This window comes from Oryza brachyantha, chromosome 8 (genome assembly GCF_000231095.2).
Source record: "Oryza brachyantha chromosome 8, ObraRS2, whole genome shotgun sequence".
Taxonomy (NCBI): domain Eukaryota; kingdom Viridiplantae; phylum Streptophyta; class Magnoliopsida; order Poales; family Poaceae; genus Oryza; species Oryza brachyantha.
In genome coordinates this window covers 9,952,754-9,978,428 of record NC_023170.2, presented here as the reverse complement: position 1 = coordinate 9,978,428, position 25,675 = coordinate 9,952,754, and the positions used below count along the sequence as shown (strand labels likewise).

The following is a 25,675-nucleotide window of genomic DNA, read 5'->3' as shown; positions in this document are numbered from 1 at the left end:
TTGCACCCAGCATAATCCGCGTCGGAATAACCAATGAGATTAAACCGTGCACCCTTAGGATACCATAGGCCAAGGTTAGGAGAACGAGCTATGTATGTAAGAATTCTCTTAACGGCCACAAGATGACATTCCTTGGGAGCGGCTTGAAATCTTGCACACATACACACGCTAAGCATAATGTCCAGCCTAGATGCACAAAGATAAAGCAAGGAGCCAATGATGGAACGGTATACTTTTTGATTGATGTCTTTACCTTACTCGTTTAGGTCAAGATGCCTATTTGAAGGCATCAGTGTGCGGGCCGGTTTGGCATTCTCCATGTCAAACTTCTTGAGCATGTCCTTAGCATACTTGGTTTGGCAAATGAAGGTTCCTTCCTTTAATTGCTTGATTTGAAGGCTGAGGAAGAACTTCAATTCGCCCATCATGGACATCTCAAAACTCTTAGTCATCATCCTACTAAACTCATCACTAAAAGCTTGGTTAGTAGAACCAAATATAATGTTATCGACATATATTGGCACACAAATAAATCTTTGCCATGTCTTTTAGTAAAGAGAGTAGTGTCGGCTTTGCCTATCTCAAAGCCATTTTTCACAAGAAAATCACGAAGGCATTCATACCATGCTCTAAGAGCTTGCTTAGGCCCATAGAGCGCCTTGTGAAACTTGTACACATGATTTGGGTACTTGGGGTCCTCAAAACCCGGCGGTTGTTCCACATATACCAACTCGTTGATAGGCTCATTTAGGAAGGCACTTTTCACATCTATTTGGTATAGCCTGAAATCATGGTTAGTTGCATAAGCAAGTAATATACGAATTGACTCAGGTCTAGCAACCGACGTGAAGGTTTCACCAAAATTGAGTCCCTCGATTTGTGTGAACCCTTGCACCACTAACCTTTCTTTGTTTCATGTAATAACCCCATTTTCATCTTGTTTGTTGCGGAAGACCCATTTTGTACCAATCACATTTTGTCATGGTCGCTCTACTAGTGACCACACTTGGTTGCGCGTGAAGTTGTTGAGTTCTTCTTGCATGGCCATCACCCAATCGACATCTTCAAGTGCCTCTTCCACCCTAAGTGGCTCAATAGAGAAAACAATAATTTGCGACACGAGATCGAGTTGTAACCCCTCTATTTATATCACCAAAGATGTTGTCGGTGGGGTGGTCATAATGGATGCTTTGATGAACTCTTGGGTGAGGTACTTGTGGTACATCTTCACGAATTTCTTCATCTTGCTCATGGATTATCAGTGACGTTGGTTCTTGCACTTGTGATGTTGATGGCTCAACACATGTTCATGAAGAAGGGTTATCTCCATTTGAAACTTGAGGACGTACATCCCCAATAGCCATCCTCCGTATAGCTTCATAAGGTATCTCTTCTTCATCTAGCACATGAGAATCAACTTGCTCCTTTTGGGAGACGTTAGTTTCGTCAAACATCATATCACGCGCGATTTCAACAACACCGGAGGTCTTGTTGAAAACACGGTATGCACACGAGTTTGACGCGTAGCCAAGCAAGAACCCCTCATCCACTTTAGGCGCAAATTTGGATGCTCTTGCCTTCATGTTAAGAATAAAATACTTACTACCAAAAACTCGAAAGTATGAGATATTCGGTTTGTTACCGGTAAGAAACTCATAAGATGTCTTCTTTAGAAGGCGATGGAGATACAACCGGTTGATGGCGTGACATGCGATGTTGACGGCTTCGGTCCAAAACCGATCTGACGTCTTGTACTCATCTAACATGGTCCTCGCCATCTCTATAAGTGTTCTATTCTTCCGCTCTACTACACCATTTTGTTGTGGGGAGTAGGGAGCGGAGAACTCATGCTTGATGCCTTCATGATCAAGATATTTTTCAATGTTGGTGTTTTTGAATTCACCACCATTGTCGTTTCGGATTTGCTTGATCTTGACATCAAACTCATTTTGGGCTCTTTTTACAAACTTCTTGAAAATTTCTTGTGTCTCACTCTTGTCATGCAAAAAGAAAACCCAAGTATAGCGTGAAAAATCATCTACCACTACAAGAACATACTTGTTACCTCCTATGCTTATGTAAGCAATCAGCCCGAAGAGATCCATGTGTAGAAGCTCCAAAGGCTTTGTGGTTGTCATTACATTCTTGACGGGGTGTCACGCTCCAACTTGTTTTTCGGCTTGACATGCGCTACACACCCTATCTTTCTCAAAATTCACATTTGTTATTCCTTCAATGTGATCCCCTTTTAGAAATTTGTGAAGATTCCTCATTCCAACATGGGCTAGTCTCCGATGCCACAACCACCCCATGTTGGACTTGGCCACTAGACATGTCTCAAGTTTCGATTCTTTCGAAGAGAAGTCAACAAGATAAAGCTTGCCCTTGAGAACACCTCTAAAGACCATGGAGGAATCATTCCTTCTAAAAACCGTCACATCCACATCGGTAAATAAACAATTATATCCAAGCTTGCATAATTGAGAAACGGAAAGAAGATCGTAATTTAGAGATTTTACCAAAAGAGCATTTGAGATAGAGAGGTCACTGGAGATTGCAATCTTGCCCAATCCAACGACCTTTCCCCATTGTCTCCAAGGACGATGTTCTCTTGAGAAGATCCATTTTTATCAAGAGACGAGAACATCGACTTTTCTCCGGTCATTTGGTTAGTGCAACCGCTATCAATCACCCAACTCCTTCCACCGGACACATATTCCTACAAGAGTTTAACTTCTTGCTTTAGGTATCCACACTTGTTTGGGTCCTTTCATGTTAGTGACAAGTACTTTTGGTACCCAAATAGTTCTCTTGTTACAAATATGTTTGCCCCAAGGACCAACATAGCGAGCCACAACACGAACATTGGTATTCCTCCTAAGAACATAAGAGGTATCAAATGAACAATGACATATGAGTAATAGGAAGGATACTTTTGGCCTTGACAAAGTTGTCAAGCCCTTTGATCTTCTAGATCATCACACTCCTATCCACTTTTTCCTTAGGTGGAGGAATGTACCCAAGGCCTTCACGGTTGTGGTTGTCACGTTGGTACCCGAGGTACTCCTTTAGGGCCTTACTACCCATGTGGCACTTGAGGAGCCCATTATTGAGGAGCCCATTATTGAGTAGCCCCATGAGCTTCTCATTTTGAGCGGTCAAGGCTTTCACGGCCTTGGCGTTTGAGGTGCAAGCATCAAGGTCATGGTCCTTGCATTTAACACATGGCTCATAGCTTGACTCCTTTGAGTTTTTAGACATCTCACTAGGGAAAGGAGAACACTTGTTGAGTGTGTCAAGCTTATCCTCTAGAAAGTGGTATGCCTTTTTCAAGCTTTCGACCTTCTCTAGAAGCTTCGCATTTGACTCCTCAAATAGTGAGCATGAGTCTTTGGTGTCTTTGTAAAGACGCGCAAGTGACATATAACTCTTCCTCTCCCTAGCGAGTTTCCTCTCGAGTTCAAGAATACGCTCTTTATCATGAATGAGCATAGCCTCTTGTTTCTCGAGAAGAGACTCTTGACCCTCAATAGTGTCAAGCAATTCACACATGGTCGGCAAGGACTCCTTGCTTAGCTCATCAACCAACTCATCTTCAACCTTATCATCATCACTCCCACAAACTTCATCAATCAAATCATGACTAAATAATTTAGAGCAGGGTGATACCTTGCGCTCTTTTGCCATAAGACAAAGAGGAGCGTTATTGTTGCTATCATTGTTGAAGAGGGTTGGTAGCGGTGGTGATGAAGACTTGATGACGATGGTTGCCATTCCATCTTCATCACTTGAGCTTGAGTTTCTCTCGGAGTCAGAGGTCCACTCATCACCAATGTGAGCTTGCCCCCTGTCACGCCCGGAGATTTATCCCAAGCCTAAATCGTAAAAAGAAATTCGTAAATAACAATTGGCTTAATTAACTCAGGAAAAATCCCTCTAAAAAGAACCTAATTCAATTAAATCGAGGCTCGCAAATCGATTAACTGGATTTAAATTCAACTTGCAGAAGTATAAAATTCGACCAAACAAATTTAATTTAAAATTCGGCAAAAGTGGGGTTTTCCTTTTTTCCCTCCTTTTTCCTTTCTTTTTCCCTTCCTTCTCAAATTGGGCCGAAGTCCAATTTTCCTCCCTCTTTCTTTTTCCTTTTTCTTTTTCTTTTTCTCCTTCCCGGGCCGGCCCAGCCGAGCCGGCCCACTTCCCCTCAGCCGGCCCAGCCGACCGACTCCGGTCTCCCGCCCCTCCCACGTGCGCCTCCCCTCCGCCTGGGCCGTCGGCCCAGCTCGCTCGCGCGTCCGCGCCCGCGCTCGCCGCGAGTCTGCGCCGCCTCCCTCCTCTCTCTCGCGCCACTGACAGGTGGGGCCCACCTGTCAGCGACCGAAACCCCGTCTCCGCGGCGCGCCGCGCCGGCCGAGTCCGCCGCCGCCCCGAGTCCTCCGCTCGCGCCGCCACCGCAACTCCCGCCGCCGAGTTCGCCGCGTCGTCGACTCGGTCTCCACCGGCCGCTCCGCCCTAGCCGGCGCCACCATCTTTAAAATCCTCGCACCGCCGCCCCGCCGCCACTTTCCCCCTCTCCGCCCGAAGCTCCCCTCCGTCGCCGTCAGCCGCCGATCTCCCCGTCGGCCGTTGGACGTCGCCGCCCACCCGCATCACCACAGCCGCCTCGTCTTCGCCGACCTCCCGCCGGCCTTCGTCGCCACCGGTGGTCACCGAGCTTCGTCGCCGCCCCTTCGTCCCTTCCGCCGCCGTGCCCCGTCGTCTCGACGCCGTCGGCCGATCTCGCCCCCGAACGTCGCAAGCCGTCGCTCGTCCGCGTCTACACCTCTGCCTCATCCTCGCCGACCTGCTGCCGCTCCCCGTCGCCACTGGTGAGCGCTCCGCTCCTCTCTCCCTCTTTCTTCCCTCTTCGCCGCCGCTGCCGACCTCCCCGTGCAATCGGTAAGTGCCGGTCGCCGTCCGCCACGTCGCCCGCTTGTCGCCTTGTCGTCGTCGTCGTCACGCCGTTGTTGCCGTGCCGTTCGCCGTCGCCGCCGTGCGCCACTGCTCCGGTTGCGCCGCCGCTCCGGTCGCGTCCACCGCTCGGCCGCCAAGCTGCGTCGCTGCTTGGCCGACTCCACCTCACTCCTCCCTCGTGCTCCCGCCTAGCTCCTCTAGCCGCACCCGCTCGCGCCACCGCTCCGCTGCGCCGTCGCGCCACCGTCGCCTGGCGCCGACCGATCTCGTCGCATCAGCCGTCGTCGCCGCGCCACCCCGGTGAGCCCGCTCTCCTCCCATCCTCTGTTTCTTCGTGCGACCGCAAGTGCGCCCCGCCGCTCGCCGTCGGCCGACGTCCTCCGCCGCCACCCGATACCGCGAGCCGTCGTTTGGTGTCGGGCGCTGCCGGCGCTCGCCGTTGCATCTCCGCCCTTCGCCACCATCGTCGCGCGGCCACCAAGCCTTCGCTGCCGGCGCCGCCGTCGCCTCCACCTTCCGGCGCCATCGCCATCGCCCCTCCACCTGCCGTCTTCGTCGCCGCGCCGTCGCCGTGGTGGCCCCGCCGCCGCTAGAGCGCCGCCGAACCTGGCGCGTGGTCGCCGCCTCTTCCCCATGCCGGCGTCCGTCGCCGTCTTTCCCTCCTGCCGCTCGTCGCCGCTCCGAGCCGCGCCACCCCATCGCTGTCTCCGCCTCCTCCGCGCCGACTCGTCGTCGCCGTTCTCGTCACCACCTTCGCCATCGCCGCCTTCCCCGTCGCCTCGCGCCAGCGCTCGCCGACGCCGTCGTCGCCCTCCCGTCGCGCCGTCGTCGTCATCCTCCCCGAGCCGCCGCTGTTCTCCCTTCGGCGTCGCCGCTCCTAGCGCCGACGCCAGCTCTCGCGTGGCCACCCACTGGGTCGCCGCCGTCCGCTGCATACCCGCCGGTCCGCGCCGCCGTCCGCCGGTCGCCGCCCGCCGCGCCACGAGCCGCGAGCCGCGCGCTCGGCTCCCTTCCTCTCTGTTCCTCTCTCGCTGACAAGCGGGACCCACTCGTCAGTCGCCACCCCGCCAGCCCCTTCCTCTCTCTCCTCCCCGGGCCCGCGTGTCAGCCGCCCATTTCCCTCTCTCTCTCACCGACAGGTGGTCCCCACCTGTCAGCCATCAGCCTCCTCTCTCCTCGCTGACGTCAGCAGCCCCATTAATTGCGCAATAATTGATTTAGGACTTTTCTGTTTAGCTAAAAAACCCAGAAAACTTCTAAAATTCATAAGTAATTCATCTAGTCTCCGTTTAGGTCCATTCAAGTTTCATTAAATCCAGAAAAATGCCAAGAATCCATTAAAAATAGTTTCTTTCTCTGTTTCAGTAGTTTTTTAGCCTGTTTCGTTTGTTTTGCCTTGTTTGTCGTAGGTTTTGACCCCGTCGCAGCGCCGTTCGCTATCGAAGTCGTCGCCGAAGTTCCTCGTGGGTCTAAGCAAGGCAAGTGGCACCCTTCTTTGATCATATTGAACCTATGTTTATAAAATCCCCCGCTTTTACATTCAAACATGCATTGTTTTATGCAAATCTATTTACTTTATTTATCTATTGGGTATTTACCAATATACCCGTTGATCCCCATTTATTATTATTGTCACCCCAGGGTTAATTTGACTAGAATTAGGGTTAGTCAATGCTTAGCCATGCTTAGTTCAACTAGCTCACCAATTCTTGTTTAATTACTGTTACACTTTGATAGACCTTGAATGGTTGTAATCATTATTAATCTCCCGATGTGGATTAATACAACTAAAATATTGCTTATGGTGGGCTGTGGGTGCATGGTTTTGAAAGTCGTGCCCATGGCAATTAAGGACCGGTTCTCAGGAAACCCTGAAGGTCTTACACGTACTAACCACAAGCCAGAATGGGCAACGGTGAGACTCGTAATCTAGCTTGTCCCTATTCGACGTACCCAGGCAAGGGTAGGCGTGATGGAGTATGGACGGGCAATCGTGGTGTAACGAAAGCTTCTCCTGCTTCCGGATCTACCAAGGCACAAGAGGGGACTGCCCGACTTGGTGTAAAGGAGGGGGTGAAACCTGAAGTGTGGTGCGATTGTCTAGGGAGGGCTAGGTGAAAGGTCTTATCATGGTTTCCGTACTGAGGTATCGTGGTGATACGTTGGGGCATGGTAACATGCTTGGGAGCCATGTCTTGTGGGTAAAGTTGTACACCTCTGCAGAGTAAAACTATTCGAATAGCCGTGCCCGCGGTTATTGGGCGAACTGACAGATTCACTGGGATTAGTTGAACCTCTTTAATAATTTTATTAATCTTGGAACTGGATTGACCCTGCGCAATGAGGTGTAACGTTGGCAGTGGTTTGGGTCTGTCGCAACGTGGTTTAACGTTGGACAGAGGGTTGACCCTGTCGCTACGTGGTGTAACGTTCGACAGCGGTCTGGGCCTGTTGCAACGTGGTGTAACGTTGGACAGTGGAGTATTATTTTAATTATTACTTTACTTTTATTACAGTCTATTTTTATCTACTGTTTTGCTAAATTACTGCAGCTTTTGTGCAATTTAACCTTAGCCTATCCTTGATACCCTATTGCATTCATTATTCTCCCTCTCTTGGGTGTTACTTGTTGAGTACGGTGGTTTGTACTCAGCCTTGCTTAATTTTCCCCACCAGAGCAAGTGCCAGAGCCTGTGTCAGAAGAAGGTTGTTCCGAAGGTTGAAGTAAGGTTCGGTCCGCCGTCGAGAGTGCCTGTGGTGTGGAGCCGTCTTCGCCAGCTGAAGATGAAGATTAGATGGTTTAGTTTGTTTTCCTTTTCCGCTGCATTTCGATAGATAATTGTTTCTTATTTATTTTTAAGTCGTGGAACTGTGTATTGATTTGTCATAGTGTGTACTCGGGCTGATGCCTGGACCGAGATTTAATACATGCTATTGTTCAGCAATTTGGTGTAAATTTCTGGACGTGACACCCCCTTTCCTCCTTCTTCCCATGCTTGCCCTTGTTCTTTTTGAAGTGTCTCTCATTCTTCTTCTTCTTCTTCTTATCGTCATCTAGCTTGGGGCACTCGACGATGAAGTGCCCGATTTCACCACACTCAAAACACTTGCGTGATGAGTGCCTTCCCCTTGACTTGCCGAAGCTTGACTTGGAGGCGTCTCCCTTGAAGAAGCCGCTTCTCCTCATGTACTTCCCAAGCTGCCGGACGAACAATGCCATGTCATTCTCGGCTTGAGAAGTACACTCTTCATCAACCTCAGCCTCCTTGATGGCTTTCAAGGCTATGTCTTGTTTCTTTAGTGTTGAGCCTTGAGAGATGAAGTTGCAAGCATCCTTGGATTCTTGCTCCATCAAGTCATGAGCGAGGATTCGCCCAAGCACGTCATGAGGTGTCAAGGAGTTGAAGTCGGCACGCTCACGTATGAGGGTTACCAAGGTTGAGTTCCTTGGTGTGATGGCTCGGAGCATCTTCTTCATAACATAACTATCCATCATGTCCTTGCACCCAAGTCCCTTGATCTCGTTGACGATCTTGCTCAACCGGTCATACATCTTACTTGCGGTCTTCTCCGACTTCAACACGAACCTCTCCAATTGTCCCTTCAATATCTCCACCTTGGATTCACGCACCCCGTCGGTGCCTTCATGGACATTGCAGAGGGTGTCCCAAATTTTTTTGGCGCTCTCGATCCTATCAACCCGGTTGAACTCATTTGGACTCAGTGCATTGGTAGCTTGAGCATTCTTATGCTCATTCTTGTCATCTTCTTCGGTGGACGTCGTAGGGTTCTACAAAACATAGCCATTTTCGACTATTCTCCAAATAGATGGGTTAATAGACTTTAAGTGCATCGTTATCCTATGCTTCCAAGCGGCACACTCCATACCGTTGAAGTACGGTGCCCTACCGCTATAAGAAAAATAGGATGTAGATGTAGAGTATTCATGCCCGACGGCGGAGTAGTCACCGCTTCGGCCATGAGCAATAATCGTATCATCACTCTTCCTCTCTCCCGACATGATCTCTCCAAGAGGTTAAGCCTAATAAGGAGATTAGGTTCCGATACCAATTGAAAGAGTATATCAAGGCCTAGAGGGGGTGAATAGGAGATTTAGAAAATTAAACCGAAAAAGCGGAAGCTAAAACTTTCGAAACTTCTGGTCAGCGGCTTCAGAACTTCCGGTCCTCGGAAGTTCCGTTGATCTTCAGAACTTCCGACAGCACCAGATCTAGAACGAGAAATGAGTAGATCTAGTCAACCAAACCTTAGATAAGCAAACTACCTACAAGCTTAGCACAACCAGCAACTAGAGTACGCGTGGCAACCAAAAGCAAGGCAAAAAACACAAATTAGAGAAATATCACCACAAGTAGAGATGGAGACTTTTTACCGAAGTTTCAAACCCTTGAGAGGATTGTACTCTCCATTGAGGAGCTTAGGCTTGAGCCGGGTCCACAACCCTTTCCTCGGGGTTGCACTCGTGCACTCCCCCTCACTCGAGGTGTCTCTTTCCTTTTGAAGGTGAGACCCAACCTTCACAAACCTTTCCCGACGCACCACAAGAACTTTGGCGGCTCTAGGAATGACGCCTAGCCGTCTAGGTGTCCTCAACCACCAAGAGTAACAAGCTAGCAAAGAGATTTTGGGTATGAATCTAGTGCTCAAGAAATTTTCACGAAGTCAACACCAAGCACTCAAACCAACTCAAAACTACCAAGTCTCACACACATAAAATCCAAATCATTTGGATCCGTAGAGAGGAGAATGTGAGAAAGCAAGCCTCAAAGTGAATCTCAAGAAATACAAGCCAAGGACATATGAATGAGCAATGGGAGTAGCAACCATAGCTTGGGGGGTTGGGGGGTATTTATAACCCCCTCTCAATTTCTGCCCGTTGGGGGCAAAAGATTCTCTCTTTGGAACTTCCGGAGGACTACTTCGGAACTTTTGATCAGTTCAAAATAACAACCCTACCACTTAGAAAATTAAAAATCAACTGCGAAAAATCAAGTCAATGGAAGTTCCGGTCAAAACCTTCGGAACTTCCGTGAATCTTACAGAATCGATTCTGGCTTCTTCGGATCTTCCAAAGGTCTCCTTCAGAACATCCATGATTCTTACAGACTCGATTTTGACCCCTTCGGAACTTCCGAAAGTTCTACCTCGGAACTTCCGTCAATCATACAGAACCGAATCTGACTTCTTCGGAAGTTCTGATAGTACCTTCGGAACTTCCATAAATTCTAGCACAACTTCAAAAAGATAGAAAAAATGCACTTAAAAAATATTTCTGAGCACCGGATTCATTCCTAGATTTTATTCGCGCACCCCTCTTTATATATAGTACGACATTCCTAGTTGACTCAAATTCAAAGTAAACACACACGCCAACACAAATATACCGATTTTTCTTCTCTTTTCATGTGGGCGGCGCAACAACAACTTTTCATGAGGACTATTTATACCTTCACATTCTCAACCACATCATTAGTCCTCATCTTTTGATTGTCATTAATCACCAAAACAAATTAGGGGCCTAGATGCACTTTATAAATAACCAACAACTAATTAAAAAGGATGAAGCAACACGACAAAGTGCAACTAGATAAAATAATATATTTCATTCAAAACATAAAAATTTAAAAGGAACCAGTAGTTCACCTTCATCCTATGCTCCGGTTGCCCGATCAGCCTTTTGTGCACCACTCTAGATCCATGTTGCTCCTCTAATTGGGTGACCACATCATGTCTCTACTTCTTTCTCCTTAATGCCACAAAGCTCGATGCGGGTGCCGCCACTAGAGTCATGCTACTGAGTTGGGCTCCGAAAACAAGGACCTATCCTCATAGTCACTAGCAATGAGTACGGGGTAGTGGATCTCGAGGGCCGCCACCATAGGCGGTCCTCAGACTAGTAGTCCTTCGTGAGTAAAGAGAGATATCAGTAAGTGGTAGAAGAAGAGAAAATAGGGCTAGCAGTGGAATGTTAAGACTGAGTGGCTTACAAGATAGTGTTTCGTGGTTCGTCTAACGTCCAATGCTCGATGCAGAGCATTTTCGTTAAAAGAGGTGTTGACGCTGAAAATAACAATCAACAGTCACACACATAGGCCTGGAAAACAATATTAGACCATTCTAGTGCAGGACCTAATTCTTAGAAATACTGGACGTGCCAGTTAGTTTTATCCTGTAACTGACAAGATATAGCATGGAAAGTAGTTAACCCCGAAATCGCTATCGGCCAGATAGCTGATATCGTCGTAGGACCCTAGCCGACGAACTAGACGACCGACTTTATAGGAATTTCAGGATAATAATCATAAATATGTCCAATCGGCTGAGTCCAAAGCAGGATAAGTACTCAATAGACCATCTAGTGGATTAATCTTAAAAGATCGGACTCAACCGAGACAGTCTTAAGATTAATCAGCCGATCGGACCATGTCAGCACTTATCGCACGCAAAGTTGACAGGATATACGAGACTAAGTATGGAACTAAACACAGACTAGAATGCTATACTAATTACCAGCATAAAACAATAATAACCAACTACACGCATACTCATACCAGATCTAGAAGATCGAACCTAATCGAGACAGTACAGATCTAGGTATAACTACACATGAGATCAATCAATTATTATAACATGCGAATAATGAGATAACAGACCAGCGTAATCTACCAACTTATTTATTAAGCTCAGCCGATCGGACAGATTTTTGTGAGCAGATTGCACCAAATACACATAGATCAGACTTAACCGAGACAGTATGCAATCTAACACGACATAAGCATAGAAACATGAAGATCGACAAACTTGATAAATGAATCAACAGATTACTCAAGATAATGCCGACTAGAACCCCAGCGATAAACCATCATGAGCTTATGCTCTAATCTGATAACATGAACCCAATTAACCAGATTGATCAGACCAAACCGAGACAGAACCAAGTTAACCAAAATCATGATATCAGGCCAAACAGAAGAACTCGCGAGGATTTGATCGACAACTATCACTACTTCAAGCTAGAACAGATCAAAGTAATAATAGAACTTAGCCCACCAATCAACTAGGCAGGAGTTCGGACCTAACCGAGACAGTCCTTTGCTAGTTGATCGACGGGTTTTGATGAGCAGGAACTCACATTGCGAAGCTGATAAACCCCGTGCCGAGAGCTCAAGCAAGTCAAAGATTTGAGGCGATGCGCCAAGTTAAATTGATCTGAAGATAATTTACAAGGACCCCGGACACTTATATTTATAGCCCTGGGTATTAACTAACCTAACCAAATAATAATCTACACGGACACACAATTAAAACCGAACCTATCTATAAACCTTGGGTCCAATTAGACTCCAATCCTTATCCGATTCAAACTCCATCGGCTGCAATCTCACCGCATCCAGTTTCCTGCCTCCAGCCGATTCGTGTCTTCTTTCTCAATTCGGTCTTCAATCATGCTTCAACTCGTAACGTTAATTTCGCAAAATCTGGATTCTGGTGTTAACAAGAGGATGACGGAAGGTACGCTAAGGTAAAATTACCACGTAGCCACGCATATCGGTGTGTAATCGTGCTAGTTATATTACAACACCACAGAATATAATACATAAATATTTCTTTAATTGTATCAAAATTAACGGTAAGGTTCCAATCATTCATCAAAATTCAAAACATTACCAATGGAATGTGTCGAATATAGAAACATCGATTTAGAACTCGGACATAAACGAGGAGCACACATCCCATGAGGAGCACAAATAAACGGTGCCGGTAAACAGAGACTACGGCTGAAAAGAAACATGGATAACACTGAAAGTTACTAGACAAACTAGTGACATTGAACAACAGAAAGCCACACCGCGTCCTTCGATTCCACACTTATTTAGGGAATTCAGCGTCTGATCTGCTGATGGCATCATTCCATCTGACCGTTGTTTATTCTTAGACCTGTACATATAGAAGAAGCAAAAATAATCATGGCAAATGTTAAAGGCCGGCCGGAAATTACAAATGAGCACACGCATGTGCATACTTATTTTTGTTTATGAGCAGTTTTACATTACTTGAGAAATACCAGGAAGTACCAAAATTTTAGTGTAAAATTTAATGCCTCATAGTACCTAAGATACCAAAATTTACATAGAAAAAAAGTGGTATCTCTTTGTATCTTTTCAAGAACTATAAAATTGCTCTTTGTTTATACATTGCCATGGTGACTTACACTAGCGTTATTAGGTTATTATTCTAAACTAACTTTGTTGCATATCTAATGAGTACTCACCACAGTCTCAGGAGTGTGGAATACATGAATATCAAGCTCTCTTATGATCTCAGTACTACTTTGGGACTCCGTGAACTTGATAGTTCCATGCGCACTACCAAATGCTGCAGTCCCACCCGTAATGGACCACCGACCATCGTGTTTGTCCAAGATCCCAGACACCTCAAGTGTGGACCCAGCAAAACTGTTTCACGCATGAAGAGATTAAGTTTCACATACCACAAGTATCCTTAACAACTATAATATTATAAATCTTACACAACTTTGATATCTCCTGGTAATATATAATGGGGCCGACTCCGCTGCATATTACTGATAGTAGAATTTAATCTACACTGTTGATCTATTTTTATCGGACAGCTATCATTAAATTATACTACCAACAATGTTAGGTGTAGTAGAAGTTTGAAGGGGTAATATCGTCCTTTTTATTATGATTTTTATTGCAAAAAAATACAAAATTACAAAATACTACTAATAAAATAATTAACAAAGTACAAAAATACCATTTTTCTGCTGGTAGTATAATCCTACCAGTAAAATGCATCGGAGAGTAGGGGTGGAAACGGGATGGATATTACCCGTCCGCCCGCCTGACCGAATTAATTCGAGACAAATTCGGGTAACCAAATCGGGTATCAAGAAGATAATATACGGATTTCGGGCCGGGTTCGGATATTTTTTCTTGGATACAAATACGGGTTCGGGAATGTGGTATCTGACGGATACGAGTAACCCAGCCAAAAAAAGGATACTACCCGGTTAAATATCCGTATGTGACCCGGATAGTTATAGCTCATCAAAAGCCCATGTTGTGTTCACATGCTATTAAAGCCCAGTAACAAGAAAACATTATTATAAGTGTTCCATATACATATACATTAACTTTATTTATATTTCTTGTTCATATATACTAACATAGTAATGATATAATTTAATGAATCAATTATGTTTCCTTACAAGCTTTGCTAATGCTAGCTGTTACTTCCATGATGTAGTTGTATTTAAGATTTATGGAATAGTTGAATAGCTATTATGTATGTGGTATATATAGTTGTTGTTTTGATTTGATATCCGAATAACTATTCGTAACCGGGATCATTCGTATCCGTCTTAGCATGTATCTGTTCCGTATTTATGCCCAACATTATCCGTCTTCGTATTACACAATATCCGTATTCGACCCGATCCCGAAAAGAAAATATGGGTTAGGATACGGGAAGGATGCTATCCGACCGTACCCAACCTGGTTTCACCCCTATCGGAGAGTTGCTCATATATAATATATCATAATTATAAAACAAATAAATAGTATATCATACTAGGAGAAAACCAATACTACTATCCAATCCACGAACTACCACAGTTGTGTGTATAGATGTCATTGTTACCTGCCATCACGGAACACCATGGTGTGAGCGGTGTACCAGGTGGTGCTCGTTTGACTCGCTTGGAGGTGATAGCCTTGGAGACGTCCAACAACATTTTCGTTAGCACCGGGCCCTGTGGTGATGAACCAGTCGTGAACATACATCTGGCCAAACCCTATAGGTTCTGACGAGTTTATCACCCCATATTCATTCCGGTTTGGAACACTAGGCCAGGCAGGGAACTGGTGCAAGTACATGCGAAGGCGAGTCTCATTCTCGTGAGAACTCTTGCACGGGCATGGATAGATATGTCGATAGACATTGGCCCTGACCAGGACTGCTGGTAGGCAGAGGAATAGAAAAATTAGGGAGTGAGAGGGAGTAGACATTGACTGTAGGATTGTTTTGGCAACAGCTGCAAGAGGAAAAAGGAGAGAAGTATTGAGAGGTTGTATTGTTTGTGTACTGTGTGAAAATGAGACTGGAGAGGTGGTATTTATAGAACGTACATCGGATGGTCTTCTTAGCATTTCCCCACTAGAGCAATACACGCGGTGGGATAATTAAGCAATTCAGAAAAGTATCTGTATAAGCATATATATATTATTTCCACTTGTTACACCTTATGTTCCATTCAACTAATTAAAACACAGATTTGACACCCATGCTTCTGTTTAGATTTACTTATTGGTAATTTCGTATTGGCTCTTATTGCAACTTCCAGATAATGACAAGTCAAGCCTTGATTATCTGTGAAAAAACAGACAAATATATTCATGAAATACATGCGAAATTATGACAAGTCAAGCCTTAAGAATGAAGAAACGTCTTGTGATCGATCGTGTTTGCATGTGTGCTTGGGAAGAGGGGAGGGTGGGGAGCACAATGCTCCTCATGAATCATGATGCAATGTCACTTGTGGCATGCAATGCTCCTCATGATACATATATGACTCAACAAATGTGGCGTGTGTTGTGTCTAGGTGCAATGCGCCAATGCGGAAGGATGCAATCTCGACCTGTGATTATAACGATGGGGCCACAACATAAACTTGGTTACTTATCCATTTTACATCTTGCTGGATTTTTTAAAGCAGCATTTCATTTTCTTAAGTTCTCTAACATACTCACAGTATAATCCAATTTGGAAATAGAAAATATTGATGCCTATTGCTTGACTCCAAATGGTGTCTCAGTATACTACTGAATTCATCCCAAATTATAAATGACTTCAGCTTTGTCCTGAGTGAGTCATGTCTAACATTGACCAAAAAAATATATTAACATAAAAATATCAATTAAATGCGTATCAAGATATATCTCATGCTAGATTTAGTGGAACCAATTTGTTTTGTATATGCCAGTGCATTCTCAGGTCATAGTTTTAAAGGTATTTGTAAATATTAGTGCAATTTATGATCAAAGGTATATTTTTAGATCTTAGTGTATTTTTGGTCAAACTTAGAGATATTTTAGATGTTAGTGCACTTTGTGGATAATGATAGACTAACCTACACTTTGGAAACGAGGGAGTACACATCAGTAACTAATTGTCATTAGATGATATCTTCCGATTAAGACCAAGAAATCACTAAGATCATCTTATTTGGTGAAGGAGATCATCAAGCATGGTTGTATATATGGACCCATTGTGCTCACATTCAGGGTTTCCAAAACTGAGGTAACTGTCGTGCTAACCACGGTAAACGCAGCCTCGGTCAGGGCTCAGTTTCGGTAACCGGCAGTAGGCAAGTATGAATTCAAGCTAAATTCCAAAATTTTTTGAGGAAATTTAGAAACACATATACTCCCTCTATCTAGAACAAATCAATTTTTTAGTTTTTAGATATAATGTAATTATATAATCATTGAATTGTGTTGAACCAGAGTTGTTATTAAGTCTATACTTGCGACATAAATTTACAATGCTTTGACAATTACTGCATTTAAGTTGATCTAATATATATTATTTGTTTTTCTGGATCGTATAATGTCTAAGTTACTAATTGATTACATCTTAACTTGTTTCAGTTTATAACTTTACTTTGGTGGCCATAAAGGATAAATGATGTGAATATATATATAATATTTTGTGAATTGCTTTTTTGCCGTGATGAAATATGTGAATGGACTGAAATGTGTATATATATGTGATGAGAATGGACTGAAATCTTGGATAAATTTGTATATAAATCTATATTTTCCCAGCGGGCATGGCTAGCAAAGGCCTAAGGCTAAAAAACAAATTTTATATTTTTACTAACCTATTCATCACTGACGGACGTACTACTAAAGCCTATTAGAGATAAGGTCATCTGTTACGGGCTCTAGAATAGTACGGTAGAGATATAGTCATCTGTGACGGGCTTAAGGCTCGAGTCCGATTTGAATCCTTGTGTGGGTCAAATCTATCTGTGACGGGCTCCTGTTTTGGCCCGATAGAGATAGGTATTTATCAGTGATGGGCTTGTATATTAGCCCGATTGAGATATGATATCCGTGACGAGCTAGGTCTGACTCGCACCGTTTGGTTAAGTTTATCTCTGATGGGATGTCACTCGGCCCGATTGAGATAAGATTTATCCGTGACGGGCTTGTGCCCGATTGAGATGTTAGCACATATCAGTGACCTTGCTGATTGACGGGGGTGCTACCCGATATAGATGAAACTTTTAGCCCCTTAGAGATAAGAGATCCCGTGCTAGTGTAATTTTTTAATGTTTTTTAAAAAAAATTAAATAAGACGGATGATCGAACACTCGACACGGAAATCAAAAGATTGTCTTTTTCAGAGACAGAGTGACCTTTGGTGCAAGAAATATAAATGCCCCAACAGGATGGGGACCAAAATATCTGTCACCCACCCCGGACACTGGTGCAAATGCTGGGAGTGGGAGGTAAGCTGGTCGGGACCTCGACCAGGCGGCGTCCGGCGTCAAATCCGCCGCTGACGCGCTCTTAGCGGTGCAGAGTGGGCGGTAAGCTGCGGTAGTGGCAGCGATGGCGCGTGGTAATCTCCTTGCTCCCCACGGTTTTTAGCTTCAAAACCCAGTGGCGGCCAATGAATACACCATCTTTCTAATAGTTAAGCCGGCTGTTGCTAGCCCCAGTAACTTGGAGCTAATGTGCGATATTTCTTCTAATTTTTGCGGGTTGGCCATGCATAAAAGTCGTCGGTTTGTGTGGTTTGTCCGGCTTGTTGTTAAGTGCTTGCAACCCTTAAATAGTTTTTTGTTAGGTATTTGAATGGCGGCAGTATGTATTTGACATATGTATTGTTTGTGATAATTGGTTGCAGGCACATCTTCAATTTATATTATGTACGATCATGCTATAGTACATTGATAAGTGTAGTTAAACTATATATACGTGGGCACATGGTTATATTAGTTTTATAGGTAATAATTGTTTGTTGGGTATATGACATGAAAGATTTGCAGTCATCTAGGCGTAACTATGTATGTATGTATGTATGTATGTATGTATGTATATATATATATATATATGTATGAAAGGTATACGGGAAATACCTGAACAGACCGAATTTATCTTGTTTTTCTGTATTGTCTCATTGTCCTTGGTTAAACTATGGTTGAATTTGTTATTGTACTTTGGTATTTGTGACTTGAGACTCTGTTCTATATTTCAGTAAATTGGTTAACTATGAATTGTGTTGTGGAATATGAAACTATGCAATGAAATTTCCCGTGATTTTTGAACTTCACTGAAATTTTGGGCACTTCGGTCAGGACCGAGACCGAATTTTCCGGTCTTGTGTTTTTTTCAAGACCGATCGGGCCCGAGTTCTAAAAGACCAAATTTTATCTGGAGACCGAAGACCGAAACCAAGACCGAACCGAAGACCGAATGCCCAGGCCTATAACGTAGTAAAGTACGGCTAGCTCCTAACTCTCGAATTTTGTATTTGACACACATTGGTATGATAAATCTCATTAAACTGATATTTTTGTCTATCTACTAGTTCAAAAAAATGTCTGATAAGGTCAACTAACAGAATAGGTATATAGTGCATAAAAATAATAACTCAGGGAACGTAATAGAAGGAATTGAGTACATTCCCAGAGGCACATGAGAAAATTTCTCATAGTTTTAAGTTGACGAGTGAATCAACTTTCACCATCTATTATTTAACATATCGAGCCCTTGAGTAACACATTGTCGATTTAAATGCTAGTAGAATAAAAGAACAAAATTTGTCTCCGTAATGGTCGCATAATGTTTTATACTAATCTTTGCTTACAACACATCTGATTGAAATGTTGAAAATATGCATATATACCAGTTTCACATGTTTTTGAACGGGATTTACGGGTTAGCCTTTTTAGGTGATCTGGGGTGTTAAGGTGATCGATGATTTGTCATCATGCCAGTGGCACCAGAGGGACAGACGGCAGTAACACTGATTCCTGATTGTTGCAGATGACGTGCGAGATGTTGAAAATATGCATGATGATTTGTCATCATGCCAGTGGCACCAGATGGAAGATCACCAGTGGGGACATTATTATATACGATGATTCACAATTGTTCGTGGGCCTCTGTGACAGAATGGAAGCAAGTCAATGTTCTACAAAATGGAAGTGGACAAACAATGAGTATTCACGCGTATCACTTTCCAAAAACCATCCTACAAAAAAATATTATGATAAACGACGTTTAATTTACGTCATACAAACTGCAAATTACGTCACATTTCAAATTCTGTAATGATCCTGTGATGAAAATCTGTTCGTTACGTATCATGCGTCTCTATTCATGTTATACGATGAAAATATATTTTTTTCGTCATTGATCTAGTGACGATTCTTCTTTCGTCATTGAGTTATGACACTCATTTTCGATATTGTTGAGCCTATTAAACGTCATAAAATGTAGTTTGGCACATAAAGAGCCATGCAGTGAGCTGCTTGTTTATGGGCTAAGCCCAACTAGATTTAGAATTGTCCCATAATTTAATTTTTAAACCAATTGAAATACATTCATTTAGGCCCGGTCCATTTAAGCCAAATGAGGACCAAAAATTGAACAAACTAACCAACCATGTATATAACCCATCTATGTGGATAGAGAACCCATTTAAATTCGAAACTAAAAGAATATTCCATACAATGGACTATAGTCCAAGTATTAATCAAATTCAGCCCATTCAAATATTGTCATAGATTCTCTGACAAAAAATCACATGTTTACTAATCAAAACATATTGAATTACATCTCAAGTCACTAACGAAAAATCCAAAAAAATGTTCGATTGCATCACAGATTCACTTATCTATTCTATAGACTAGCAACCGGCAACAACCAGTTCATCTATTATGGAAATATTATTCCTAATGGTCTAGAATTAATCATGATTCTTCTACCAGCCAGCAAAACACCATGAATATACCAAGACCGAAACTGCAACATGACAAAAACAGCATTAGCTTTTCCATATAAAGAGAAGAAGCAGATTTTCAACAGTGTAAATCCTAACTAGCAAACCTAAGATAACGAATCAAGTGATACAGTTGAAATTAGATGATGCAAATAAACTATCCAACAATTGTTTGATTCAAATTTAAGGGCACAAACTTGGAAGTAGCAATTACTACACAATCTTTAACTAAAACTTCAATGCTGCCACTTACTGAATATTTGGCCCATCCAGCACCGAAGAGTCAAGCCTATCCAATGGGAATTATGGACAGTTAGCTAAGGCACACATCAGTGATCAAAGAAAATCAATGTAGGCCGCGTTCGGGGAGGGAGAGCATAAGTTATCCAGCGCGGAAAACGTAGTAATATATTAGTACATGATTAATTAATTATTAATTATTAAAAAAATATAAAATAGATTAATATGATTTTTTAAAACAACTTTCCTATAAAATTTTTTTGTAAAATATACACCGTTTAATAGTTCGAAAAGCGTGTGCGTGAAAAACAAGAGGGATAAGTTAACTTATCCGGTGGAACGAACGCGGCCCTAGTCCAACTATGCAAGGTGTATTATTCACTGAGCTTATTAACTTCTAATTGCCTGCAAATAGCATATATCTATGATATCATCTCTCTACTGAGATTCACCGTCCTCATAAGGGCTTTTCAGTATCAAGAATCCATGGCTCCAAGTGTGTCCAACACAACTTGATTGTTCCTCCTCATAGTTTCTGCCATGTTTTTTTTCATATTCAGTAGATGACTCTTTACATGCATACAAGAAGTTAACGGTAAGATTTGACAAATGGAATTCTATGCACTAACATGCATAAAGAGATTAGCAGAACAAGCCAAAAAGAAATACAACATACAAATGAATGAGTTAGCTTAGGCATAGCAAAACTCACAAGTATTAGCAAATTTGTCTAGCTTAGGCATTGCAAAAACAGTAAAGCGATAAGCATAGCACATTTATAAGTTGGCATTACTTAGGAGGGTTACTTAAGCACAACTAAGTTGGCAGCAAAAATTACAAAGAAAAAAATTATCCCTAATGAGATTGGTTTCTGGATCAGCCTCCGATGTCAGATCTTTTCCATTTAGAATATGTATTGCTCGTCAAAATGGACCAAGACGTAGGGGAAGTTAAATGTTACTCCCTTTGTTTCACAATATAAGACTTTCTAGCCTTCCCTAGATTCATATGGATGCCAATGAATCTGGACATATATATAAATCATATACATTTATCAATTGATGAATTTAGGCAAGGCTAAAAAGTCATACAATATGAAACGGATGTAGTACATGCTATCAGCTTTACTTCCTTGCAAGCATTTCTATTATTCTAGATTCGTCCAACTAAAAGCAACAACATATACAAGCACACATATACATTATACAAGCACAAACCGCACGCAAGCACAGATATACAAGCTAGCTAGCATACATATCATATTCCCGTATGTGTATGTCCCTGCAAATGGCTGGCTTGTTTTAATCAGCAAGAAGAATGATTTTCCAGTGGTGGATCTAGGGTTCATTCTACAGATTATAGAAGAGAATAAAGAGAGATGAGAAAATAGAACGTGGATGGATGGATGGATGATCAGTTGCTCACCAAAGAGAATGAAGACGACCGTCACAGCATGGTGCCCCTGCCGTGGGAGATCAGCGCGGACGCCGAGGAGGGAGGGTGACGGGGCACCAAAAGGGAGCGGTGGTGGCCGCGGCCCAAGGGTGTAGGCATCGGGGAGTGAAGGAGAGGGAGAGGAGAATGGAGGTCAAGCGACTGAGAGAGGAGAGAGGAGAGAGGGAGAGGGGGACTGGACGAGGTTTATATATGGGCAAGGGTTAGGGTTACGGATCAAAGCCGTTAGATCAGCGATGGATGATCAGAAATAGTCAGGCCATTTGGGCTCAAATGGGCCTTCTTTGATTATATCTCCTTTTAACTTTTTATTTTTCTTTTTCATTTAATTGCACTAATATGAAGTAACACATAAAAATAATTATCTTATATGCACCAATATATTTTTTATATGTAATAGACTAGTTATAAGTTGTCTTTTATTAGTTTTAAGAATTTTGGAACTTCTTTACTATTTTCTACATGTTAAACGAATTTCTACATAGTTACCAAAATTAACTCTAAGTCAAACATTGAGATAATACTATCGCATAAAATTTTGAAACTCATATGCACCTTAAATTTGGACACAATCCTATTTTAACACATAATAATATAGAATATGAACTTACATCAGCAATTATTACGCAAAACATGTTTTCTATTATCTATTTAGGTGGAATAAAAGAAGACATACAAAAATATCCAAGGAATAGCAATTAACATACAAAAAATGGAGTTAAATGAAATTTCATGATTTTAGAAAAGAAACAGAAAAAGAACCATCGAATTTAGAATTATTATGAGGGAGAAATACTAGTTTCAAATTTTAATTCCAGATTAAAAAGAGAGATGAACCCAACATCTGTTCTTCATCTCAATCTATATGGCGAATCCAAGCCGTTCGATTGAGCCACGTGTCAAGCATCGAAGCTGCGATCCCCGTGACGACATAATCGGCCAACAGCGCACATCGTTATCTCGCATCAATCCATGTCGACGTTGCCCGCGCCATTGAGCACCTGCCACACATCGGGTCATGGGGACGCGCGGCTGGATGGGGAATCCAACGGCAAGGGCGTTGGCAGGCTGTAGCTACCAGTAAAACAGAGGAAGGGGAACTGGGCCGTTGGGCTAGCTGGCCTGGTTGGCTACTAGGCCGGCTTGGCCGAGCTTGTCTGAGACCGAAAAGTATGAGGATCTTGGTCCATTAGACTTTAGGAATTTGGGTACAAGTTGATTGATTGAGTTTCAAGTAAAAAGATTATTTATGGGTAGTTTGTGATTGGGGACTAAATTTTAAAAGTATAAATCCAAGACTCTTTTTAGGTTTATCTTTTTTATGTAAACCTCTGAAATTTTGTTATTGTGCTTAAAACTATTTCCGATGCTCTAAATTTAAAGTAAAATTAATATATTCATTTGTCGCCTAGGGAGAAAAAAAAATCAAAGAGGGATAAAGAAAGACCTTTGGCAAAAAAATGGTCCGAGAAGAGGGAGAAAGTTTTTATTTTAATTTTTTATGAAATGCTGAGAAGGTTATTTGATTTTATTTATACATTCTGGAAATTGAATTAAAATGATCGAGTCAATTTAGATCAGGTACGATTTAAGGAAAGTACCAGAAGATTCATTTGAATTTTCCCTTGACTTAATTATTTTGTTCTTTGATGATTTTCCTTTCAGATATTAATAAGACCTATTATTACTTTTGAAGAAAATAATTGTAGTTTGGTTGATTTTGTTAGGGCGTGAACTCTAACTTGTGATGTTTCCTAGTTGACATCTTACGACAAAATAATGTTTATCACAAAATGACTAGTTTATGACGAATTCTAGGTGTTCCTTGTGACGAACCCCTGATTTTCATCACTAACCAGTATTCTACCACACCAAACGTCATAAACACAATAAAACGATGATGATCAAATATGTTTTCATGAGGAATTCATCGTAGAAGGTTATATTTGTTGTAGTGCATATTCGTCCTATCCCGACACAGGACGTCAAAGATGATGGTTTCGGAGGCCTGCTCTCCTGATCTGCTATCTACACACCGATGAGTAGGGCATAGTAGACAAGATGCGTGGAGTAGTACATAGGAGGTAGCAAACCGCAGTTGATTTTCGCATTTGTTGCATGAAGGCGGCGATGTGTGATGGATCAACACATCTACATTATCTCTAGAACTTGTAACCTAAGTGGATAACTCACGCGTACCTGATCAGCACTCTACGCAAACTAGATAAACAAGAATTCCAAAATAAACTCCAGATAAATCTGGAAGGAAAGCATAGGCAATCACCATCATTGTTGTCCCCTACTCGTCCTCCTCCATTGCACAAGGCATAGAGGGATGAGATGGCTACTTTTCAATGAACTCTTTGCTAGCCTAGGGAAGATGAAGGGGATATCTCACGGTTGCCTTATCCAAGTCACACTATCAGTGACTAGCCATGGTGTGGGGCTCGGAAGGGTCGATTGAGGCGCAATATACTCTCGGGGTCACCTAGGCGGGGGGAGGAGACGGCCACACCAACGATGGGAACAACTAGGGGACGACTACGATGTCTCTTCTCCACGCCCATCTCCTATACCTAGATCCGGCATCGAAGGCTCTCCACTCCATCACTCCTCGATCATGGCAACAATGACAATAGCAAGGGAGTAGCAGTGGCTCTCCAGCCTTCACTCATATCCCCTATGCACGGATCTGACATAAGTGGCTCTCCATTCCGCTACTCCTCATCGATGCCCATAACACCAACAACACGGAGATGGAGGGGGCCCTCTGGACTCCACTCCCCTCCCGTATCCCTAGACAAAGCATTGGAAGTCTTCCTCCACTCCTCGGCACTGGCCACGAAGGCAAACGGTAGGGGATGGCGGTGGCTCTCCTCCACTACATGTCGATGGCAATGATGGAGGTCGGTTCTAGATGGGGGCAAACTAAATCCGCTGGCAACTTAGTGGCCAGAAGATAAGGTTCCAATATTTGTTTTCTTTTTGTTATTTTCAAAAAAAAGATTTTGTAGGTGGGTAGTAACTTAAGGGGCCCTTCTACAAAAAATTATTCTTGCAGGCTGGTAAGCAATCACAATCTCAATAAGGAAAGCAGTGCAGGTAGGAAGAGGAATTACAATGGATAGGCCATTGGTGGCATGGTAGGTGAAGAGGAAGGAAATGACAAGGGTCACATTTATGGTAGAAAGCACCTAAAGAGAGATGAGTGGCTATGTTTGTTGCGGAGAAAAGCAAAGCGAGGCTAGTTGCTGACATATAAGTCCCACTATTTATTATTTTTTTGCTGTTTGTAATAGCATATAACCATGATGTGGACACCATATCGGAGAATGACCAGGTCATTGTGCCACTTGGATGTCAGGTATGACGAAACCACCCTCTAAAGCAAAAAAGGAAGGTAAATTGAATAAATTTTAATAGTTGAGGAATATATACTTCATATCTAGTTTTGTGGTCAAGAGAATGAAATCAAATAGGGAGGTATTTTTCCATCCTCAAAACACAATAAATTTCATTGTTTGGCATGCAATTCCCAATGTTATTTTTAGATTTGCCTCTCTATTTGTATGGTTTCTATATTTTGCCATCGTGGATGTGAGTTCTTCTATTTATGAGCCTCACTGGCTATTTGAACGGTCCTTCTCAGTCACTGCATCAATCCATATGTTTTCCCCATCACCGGTGAGTCCCTCTGTAATTAATGCATGTACCAGCGTCCCGAAGCTATGAAGGACCAGTTGCCATTGGGGGAGCATAGCTTATATCCGTCCAAAGTTACTGCAGTGGACGGTAGGCAAAGCATGATCAGGGAGCAACATTACTGCTGTGGGTGGCAGGTCATTGGCCAAGCTCGCCGAAAGTTGCCAAGCTCAGCTCCAATGTAGCCATGGGGTAAAAGTTTAGAGAAGGAGAAGCTATAGAGCCACTCCTTACGGATGTCTTTTGGTTCCAGCCTAGCTCGACC

General features: G+C 43.0%; 2 protein-coding genes and 1 long non-coding RNA gene across 4 annotated transcripts; all 3 read right to left on the bottom strand.

The window, feature by feature from the left end:
• Window positions 1-254: 254 nt before the first annotated feature.
• LOC102720822 lies at window positions 255-10,853 on the bottom strand. The gene is made up of 10 exons (XM_015840092.2): window positions 10,770-10,853; window positions 7,926-8,743; window positions 3,020-3,847; window positions 2,799-2,877; window positions 2,567-2,719; window positions 2,199-2,471; window positions 1,350-2,114; window positions 1,002-1,090; window positions 577-782; window positions 255-478 (listed from the first exon to the last, which is right to left on the bottom strand). Exons 1-10 carry the CDS (start codon window positions 10,851-10,853, stop codon window positions 255-257), a joined length of 3,519 nt encoding a protein of 1,172 aa, XP_015695578.2.
• Window positions 10,854-12,661: 1,808 nt separating this feature from the next.
• LOC102707330 (pterocarpan synthase 1-like) lies at window positions 12,662-15,067 on the bottom strand. Of its 2 annotated transcripts, XM_006659267.3 has the most exons (3): window positions 14,638-15,067; window positions 13,247-13,430; window positions 12,662-12,912 (listed from the first exon to the last, which is right to left on the bottom strand). In XM_006659267.3, the coding sequence occupies exons 1-3, from the start codon at window positions 15,003-15,005 to the stop codon at window positions 12,907-12,909; spliced, it is 558 nt and encodes a 185-aa protein (XP_006659330.1). In that variant the 5' UTR covers window positions 15,006-15,067; the 3' UTR covers window positions 12,662-12,906. The 2 variants fall into 2 exon arrangements, with proteins under 2 accessions (XP_006659330.1, XP_040383056.1); XM_040527122.1 differs by lacking the exon at window positions 12,662-12,912 and having other exon boundaries at window positions 13,232-13,430.
• Window positions 15,068-19,762: 4,695 nt separating this feature from the next.
• LOC107304816 lies at window positions 19,763-21,848 on the bottom strand. The gene is made up of 3 exons (XR_001550867.1): window positions 21,679-21,848; window positions 20,267-20,302; window positions 19,763-20,036 (listed from the first exon to the last, which is right to left on the bottom strand). It is a non-coding gene; the product is annotated as an uncharacterized LOC107304816 (long non-coding RNA).
• Window positions 21,849-25,675: the final 3,827 nt, after the last annotated feature.

Coding starts and splice junctions, on each gene's coding strand:
- LOC102707330 (XM_040527122.1), bottom strand. CDS start 15,005: ATGTCTACTCCCTCTCACTCCCTAATTTTTCTATTCCTCTGCCTACCA. Junction 13,431..14,637: donor ATGGTGTTCCGTGATGGCAG/GTAACAATGACA, acceptor TGCGTGAAACAG/TTTTGCTGGGTCCACACTTG.
- LOC102720822 (XM_015840092.2), bottom strand. CDS start 10,853: ATGGTGGCGGCCCTCGAGATCCACTACCCCGTACTCATTGCTAGTGAC. Junction 3,848..7,925: donor GGGAAGAAGGAGGAAAGGGG/GTGTCACGTCCA, acceptor CGGGCGTGACAG/GGGGCAAGCTCACATTGGTG. Junction 783..1,001: donor TTCACGCGCAACCAAGTGTG/GTCACTAGTAGA, acceptor CCATGATTTCAG/GCTATACCAAATAGATGTGA.